General features: G+C 36.8%; 1 protein-coding gene across 2 annotated transcripts in view; it reads left to right on the top strand.

The window, feature by feature from the left end:
* Positions 1 to 6,091, top strand: part of LOC107659092 (protein unc-13 homolog B-like) — a 50,687-nt gene extending 44,596 nt beyond the window's left edge. For both annotated transcript variants that reach the window (XM_016447928.1, XM_016447922.1), the window contains 2 exons: positions 1,747 to 1,906; positions 4,959 to 6,091. In XM_016447928.1, coding sequence (XP_016303414.1) covers positions 1,747 to 1,906; positions 4,959 to 5,244 — 446 coding nt within the window. In that variant the 3' untranslated portion in view covers positions 5,245 to 6,091. The remainder of the gene's footprint in view (positions 1 to 1,746; positions 1,907 to 4,958) is intronic.
* The last annotated feature ends 1,356 nt before the right edge of the window (positions 6,092 to 7,447 follow it).

The raw sequence follows: 7,447 nt of genomic DNA, 5'->3' as shown, positions 1-7,447 counted from the left end.
GTGTGTGTGTGTGTGTGTGTGTGTGTGTGTGTGTGTGTGTATGTGTGTGTGTGAGTGTGTGTGTGTGTGTGTGTGTGTGTGTGTGTGTGCGAGTCAGACACAAACACACACGGGCAGATGGCCTGTTGAGCGCGAGGCTGCCCACATATGGAGATGCACACTATTGTTCAGAGACGCTGCTGACGCTTGAACATACACACACACACACTCACAGACACACTCACTCACACACACACACTCACACTCACACACACACACGCAGACACACACTCACACACAGACACACACTCACACACGCACAGACACACACACACGCACACACACACACTCACACACGCACAGACACACACTCTCTCACACACACACACACAGACACACTCATACACACACATACACACACCCACACACAGAGACACACACACAGCGCTTAATTCATGATACAGCGCTTAATTCATGATCTTAATTCAGATACTCTCAAGTCTAAATTACTCAAATTAGCATGTTTCTCTTTGCCACAGACACTGTATTCTTTTAATCAGTTAGTGTAGTTTCACTGATAAAGCGTTTGCTGCTGCTGTAATTAGCAGAATGAAAGTTTCCTCTCGCTGTAATGGCTCTCATCTGGCCGCTTTATCAAGAGCTCAGGATCTGTTAATGAGCTCCGTCTCTACAGGAGACACGAAAACTGAACTGCAGAGAGACACCTGCACAACAAACCCAATTAATGACCACAAACACTGCTTCATAACAGACCAATGCATGAAAAATCATTACAAAAATTAAAATACATAAAAATTAAACTGCACTTTCTAATCAAAATAAATATCATTGACATTGTGTTATTATGAATTTATGCCTTTGAGGAAAGCCACAAAACAAACATTATAATATTCCTAATTAACTTCCTTCATGATTTATTGTTGTTAATAAATTTGTAGGCGGTTTACTGCTGGTGAGAACCTTGGCGCATTAATTGAAAATTAAAAGATCATATTTGCCTCATCCAATCAGCCGTAATTATGTTTTATAATACAGCATGTGATCTAGTTTACTACACTGTAAAAAATACTTTTTGAAGTTGTAAATAAAACATCATTCGAGTCCATTTTATAAGAAAACACTGTTCCAGTCTTTATTATGGAAGCTTGTTGCTGCAAAGAAATAAAAAATATAAAGGTAATTGTGACTTTTTATATCACAATTCTGACTTTTTTTCTTTTACAATTTGGAGTTTATATCTCGCAATTGTAACATTTTTCGGACAATTCGGATTTTATATCACAATTATGACTTTTTTCAGAATTGTGAGTTATATACTCAGAAGTCAGAATTCAGAGTTTATAACTTGCAAAAAATGCGAGATATAAACATACAAATTCAGAAATGTAAGGAAAAAGTCTGAATTGTGAGATATAAACTCAGAAAAAAAGTTGCTGTTACTTCTTAAATGTTTTTTATTCTGTGGCGGAAATCTACATTTCATGTTTAATTCAGTGTCTTACTTGCCATTTCTTTCTAATTATTATTTTTAATTTACTAGCAATTTATAAGTGCAAATCATTTCAAAGTAAATCCTATACCATTTTTTGTCCTTTTCCCCCCCCCCAGTGTAAGCAGGTCTGAATATCTTCCTCGTGCCTGATCATGTGACTCTGTAGTGATAGCATGCGATCTAGAAGTCATATAAATAAACATGACTCTCTTGTATTTGCTGATCTAACTTGAGAGCATCCTCTTCCTCTGCAGTTGTGGGTGTGAACAATATCAACTGGCAGACGAATGCCATGTTTCGGCCTTTCGTGGAGGTCAATGCCATTGGCCCGCACCTGGCTGACAAGAAACGCAAGTTTAGCACCAAAACCAAGAATAACAACTGGTCTCCAAAATTCAACGAAACATTCCAGTAGTGAGTATTCATTTCATATACGGAACCTGTCTATAGTTTATATTAATAACAGTTGTTGTGTACTTGAAGATATAAAAAGTACCACGTTTATGGAGATGGAACCATGCAATGCCATGTTTTTTTGGGATATGTACTAAAATATGGTGCGAAAAGCACTGTCCATGTTCAGTAACACTTGATTTTAAATTTTTGAAAGACTCTTCTGCTCACCAAGGCTGCATTTATTTAATCAAAAAATACAGTAAAATACAGTAAAAATTTAAAATATTATTATAATTTCAAATAACTGTTTTCTCTATGAATATATGTTCAACTGTAATTTATTTCTGTGATCAAAGCTGAATTTTCAGCATTATTACTCCAGTCTTCAGTGTCACATGATCCTTCAGAAATCATTCTAATATGCTGCTTTGCTGCTCAAGAAACATTTCTGATTATTATCAATGTTGAAAACAGTCCTGCTGCCCAATATTTTTGCAGAAACCATCATGAATAAAAAAGAAAAGAACTTAATTTATTTTAAACGAAATTCTGGCTGACAAGTAACGTTGTAACATTATAAATGTCTTTACTGTCACTTTCGATTAATTTAATGCATCCTCGCTGTGTAAAAGTACATTTGAATGGTAACGTATGTCAAGGTGTCACAGTATCATCACTGATACATCACAGAATTGATTTATATGAGTTGGATGTGAATCCCACAGGATTATATATTACTGAAAATTACTAGTAAATAGATAAAGAGTGGTGATTATATAACATGATCACTATTATTCCCTCTGTAACCCCATTTCTCTCAGTCATCGTGCTCTCATTTCAAAAGTTTTACAGAAAGAAATGAATCATACGTTTGAAAGATCAATGTAAAACTCAGTAGCCTAATAAAATATATTTTATTTTAAATATTGAGCTCATGGAGCAGCCGAAGTTTTCTCACTTTATCTCCTATTATTAGATCCTTTTGCTCGTGCAACAAATGAATCATGTCTTACTGTAAATAGAGCATTCGACATCAGCGACCTGGCTTTTCACAGCGGCGTTGACTGATCGCCTTTAAGCTGCACAAATGCACTTGAACAAGAGCACAGAAACCAAGCGTCCACGTGAAGATTTACTCCTGACAGTCTCATTTTAGGCTTGTGAAGGAAAAGATAATTGAGAAAGGCTTTCCAGAACAGTTGACTACACAAAAAAACCAGCATTTGGTGTTTCATTGGCGTTCAAAACCAGCGAGTAAAATGTGATGGAAAACTCAATGCCACACTGAATTAACCTCTCTCTTAGAGCGCACGTAAAATAGCATGAACTCAAAGCCCACCTTTGGATATTAAGGGCCTTATAGCTTAATGGAGTCTTGAGCCGTTTTTGCGTGGAATCATAAAAGAGCACCTGTACTCCATCAATGCAATTTCTGTGTCGGATAAACATTAAGCTGACTGGGTTACAGAAACGCTGCTTTACAAACACATCTGATATAAAGACATGCCTGTGGACAAACATCTTTGTGTATGTTGTGCTGGCTGATATGACAGTCGTCTCAGACTTTCTGAATGCAGAAAGCGTGAATGCAGCATCATGCAAAGATTATGCTCTGTTCACCGCCAGCCATGCAGTTGAATGTGAACTAGCAAAAGTGGTCAATAATAGGGCAGTTGGCACGATAAAATGCGTAATATTCAGTCAGCTTTACGTACAATAAAATACAGTAGCTTTTGAGGCTGATTTGACTGGAGTCGTCTTCATCTCTTGTAAAACATAAATGTACCACTCATGTGTTAAAACGCTTGGACATCTATGAGGAGAGACATTCTGGAGGGTCGCAATGTAAAGCTCACATTTATGTTAATTCCTATGTACAAATATGTGCATTATTTGAACTTTTAAATGTATAAATCATACTTTTAGTGACTGTGGCCTTTTGGTCTCTTTCTTCTAAAACCTTTCTGGTGTCATTATGCATATTATGCAAAAGCTATTGAGTTTAACAACTTAAAACATGGTGATGACAGTAGTTGAAATGTTGGATTAATATATGGGTAAAACTTTACAATAAGTTCTCATATATTAACATTAGTTAATGCATTAACTAGCATGAACTAACAATGAGCAATATATTTTGTTTCTTAACCTTTCTTAATGTTAGCTAAAAAACACTAACAAGTTACAATAAGGTTTCATTTGTTAACTACTGTTAGTTAACTACATTTGTTAACATGAACTAATAATGAATAATACTTACCTGGAATTTAATCATCTTAATGTTCATTTACTAAAAAAATTTTAAGTTCAAAAGTGTGTGTGTGTGTGTATATATATATTAGTTAATGCACTGTGAACTAAATATTACAAACAATGAACAATTGTATTATTACTAACATTAACAAAGATTAATACATGTTGATAATATATTTTTACATGACTAATACATGATTAATACACCTTTTACAGTGGGAGGTAAACGCTTAACGTAAAACTTTGCGCATTGCATTCATATTCTGGGCTCTTCTGCAGAGTTTGATCTTGTAATATCACTGTCTTAATGCATAAGCCATGTTAAAGGGGTAGTTCACCCAAAAATGGATATTACCCCATGATTTACCTCAAGCCTCTTCTTTCAGATGAAAACAATCGGAGTTATATTAATATTAATAAACTCTTCCAAGTTTTATATTGGCAGTGAATGGGGGTCGAGATTTTGAAGCCCAAAAAAGTGCATCCATCCATCATAAAAAGTACTCCACATGGCTCCGGGGTTAATAAAGCCTTCCGCAGCGATGCGTTTGTGTAAGAAAAATATCCATATTTAAAACTTTATAAACCGTAATAACTGTCGTAAGCGCGTCCCAGCGGATGACGTCGGCATAGGGTACATTTTAATGTTTACTTGGGCTTAATATCTTGCTCCATACGGTGCATTGTGTGCAGTTTTGTTTGTTTTTACAAACCAAAGGATTAGTTGAATTGTAATGAGTGTTAAACCTGGAACGTTAATCAAAAAGTCAAATTTAATGAAAATTAACATAAATGTTGTTGTGCCTTCTCCATCCAGCGTGCTGAGTAATGAACACGGCCCAGAGGCCTACGAGCTTCACATCTCCGTGAAGGACTACTGCTTCGCCCGAGAGGACCGAATCATCGGCATGACAGTCCTGCAGCTCAGAGAACTGGCCGAGAAGGGCAGCTTGAACGCCTGCTATCCGCTCGCCAGGAGCGTAACCATGGACGAAACCGGCCTGACCATCTTGAGAATACTCTCGCAAAGGACCAACGACGAAGTGGCCAAAGAGTTCGTACGTCTCAAATCAGACACGCGGTCGGCCGAGGAAGTGTCGTAGAGAAGCACGGTTGTGTTTGTTTTCGTGCATGTGTGTAAAACATCTGTTGGAATGTTCATTTTAAACTACAAGTACGTACAAAAGTGTTTACCTACCGTATGCTCTCTATCAAATATTATATTCTACGAAGTTATGTTCAAGAGACAGTTTTGTATGACGATTAGTCTTTTTGAACAGATACCGTATTTGTTCAGATAAAGTGCCAAACCTGATGCGTTTAAAAAAATACAAACAAAAAAAAACACAATAGACTAAATACAAATGCATATGAATTATTGGTGAAGTTGGTATCTTTCTAAATTTGCTTGATTATTTTGTCCGGTGTGTATCATCCCTTTTTAAGTGTGTAGCGGTTTTGTTTGTCTTCATTCTTGCACCGTTTTTGTTCGTTTCGTTTTTCACGTTTTTAACACACGGCACTGGTGGTGCATGTCTCGTTTTCTTGGTGACGTCTCTCTCCCATGTGTTCGCAGTGACTGTGGGCATCAGCTCGGACCCGCTCCCCTCCAACGTTTTGTATTCGAGTCCACTTTAAAAAGAGACCATTTTTTAAAATGGCGATGACTGCTACGAATCTCTTCGTGAGATAAGTGTTTGTAATTTTATAGTCGTTGACAACAATGAAAACCACCTCGAGTGCTGCCAGTCCAGGCAGGAGGGGTGGGATACTCTTTTCGTTTGTTTTTCGTAGGTTTAGTGGCTTTACGTTTCCTTTTTTACCATAGGCTTTCAGCCTTTCTGAATTATCACTGTGAACATGGGCTGTGAAAGGCAAGCTTACATCACATTTGTTGACTGTTTGATATCATCTTTTTATTTTTTCAAACAACTTTGATTCTAAAAAAAAAAAAAATGAAATGAAAATGTTCTTACAAAAGCAATCCATGATCTGTATGGAAATCAGTATATACTATGTACACGTGCTGCATACTGTACATTATGTTTCTAGTATTGCTGAATCAGTTCTGATCGTCGATGGGCCGGTTTTGACTTTATTTCAGGATGATTTCTGTGGAGTTGTTTTATCTGGTATGAGCGTGGTAAATGTTGCTTTACAGAAGAGTCACATCGATCGCCGTCATCTCATTTATTTTTGTTTACAGAGGAAAAAGTTTAACATTTGGTATTTATGCAACATTTCTATGTATTGCACTGATGGCAAATTGTATGTCATGTAAATATATTTAGTGAGAAATTGTAATGAAGGTCTCGTTTGCATTTTTAAGGAAAGCAACTTTTATAAACTCTCTATCAGCATTGAATGACGGTTTATCACTAAACTTTCAGGCCACACAGAGGAAGTCAAAGGGTTAATTTCACAAATGCATGGCCAGGTCATCCCAAACTTAAAATACGAAATTGCATTGACATTATTTTCATGACGATTAAACAAATTGACTGCCCTCCAAATTCTACATTTTTATAAACAATACAGGCAAACTACACATACATGCATTATATTATACTGTGTATATCTCAGAGTTACTTTGCCTTTATTGATGGTTTAAATGGTTAAACCATGGTTCAAGGAGATACATAGATACAGATCACTTACGAAAATTAACCAAGGTTTTACTACAAATAAAACCGAAAAACCATAGTTAAACCATGGTAACCACAAATTAACCATGGTTTTGCTGTAGTAACCATAGTTTAACCATGGTATTTGTAGTAAAACTGTGGTTATTGAAATTGTAATTAATACACCAAAAAAAAGACATAGCTACTACACTTTTACTATAATTAAACCATGGTTAAATTTCATGAGGGATATGCAACTCGATGACAGTATTTGCTGTTGGCTTCGAAACAGCGACGGGTCTCCTCACAGTATGTGGTAACAGGCTCTGGATGTGACTGGCACACATAAGATGACAGCACATTTTGAGACGGGAGCGTTTCGCAGTTCTTAAGAAGTCTTTGAAATGCTGCTGGTTCACGGATCCAGAATGGTGCTCTGAGAGACAGGTCACATGACGTCTTTGTGCCGTTTTGCACGCTAGCAGAGAGCAGGAGAGAAATACGTCACACAACAGATGGTAAGACCACAGATACATACACAGATTCTGCATTGACGACTACTAGCAAGTTATTGACAATCGACGCCATATTGGAAAGGTCAAACTGACAGATGTGGCGCACTACAGACAGCGGCTGTTCCAAACATTTGGTGCGTCACTAACATCAGACAATTCGGCTTAAT

The sequence above is a fragment of the Sinocyclocheilus anshuiensis genome, unplaced genomic scaffold (assembly GCF_001515605.1).
Source record: "Sinocyclocheilus anshuiensis isolate Anshui unplaced genomic scaffold, SAMN03320099.WGS_v1.1 scaffold1010, whole genome shotgun sequence".
In the NCBI taxonomy this organism is placed as follows: Eukaryota; Metazoa; Chordata; class Actinopteri; order Cypriniformes; family Cyprinidae; genus Sinocyclocheilus; species Sinocyclocheilus anshuiensis.
This window is presented reverse-complemented; position numbering and strand designations above follow the sequence as displayed.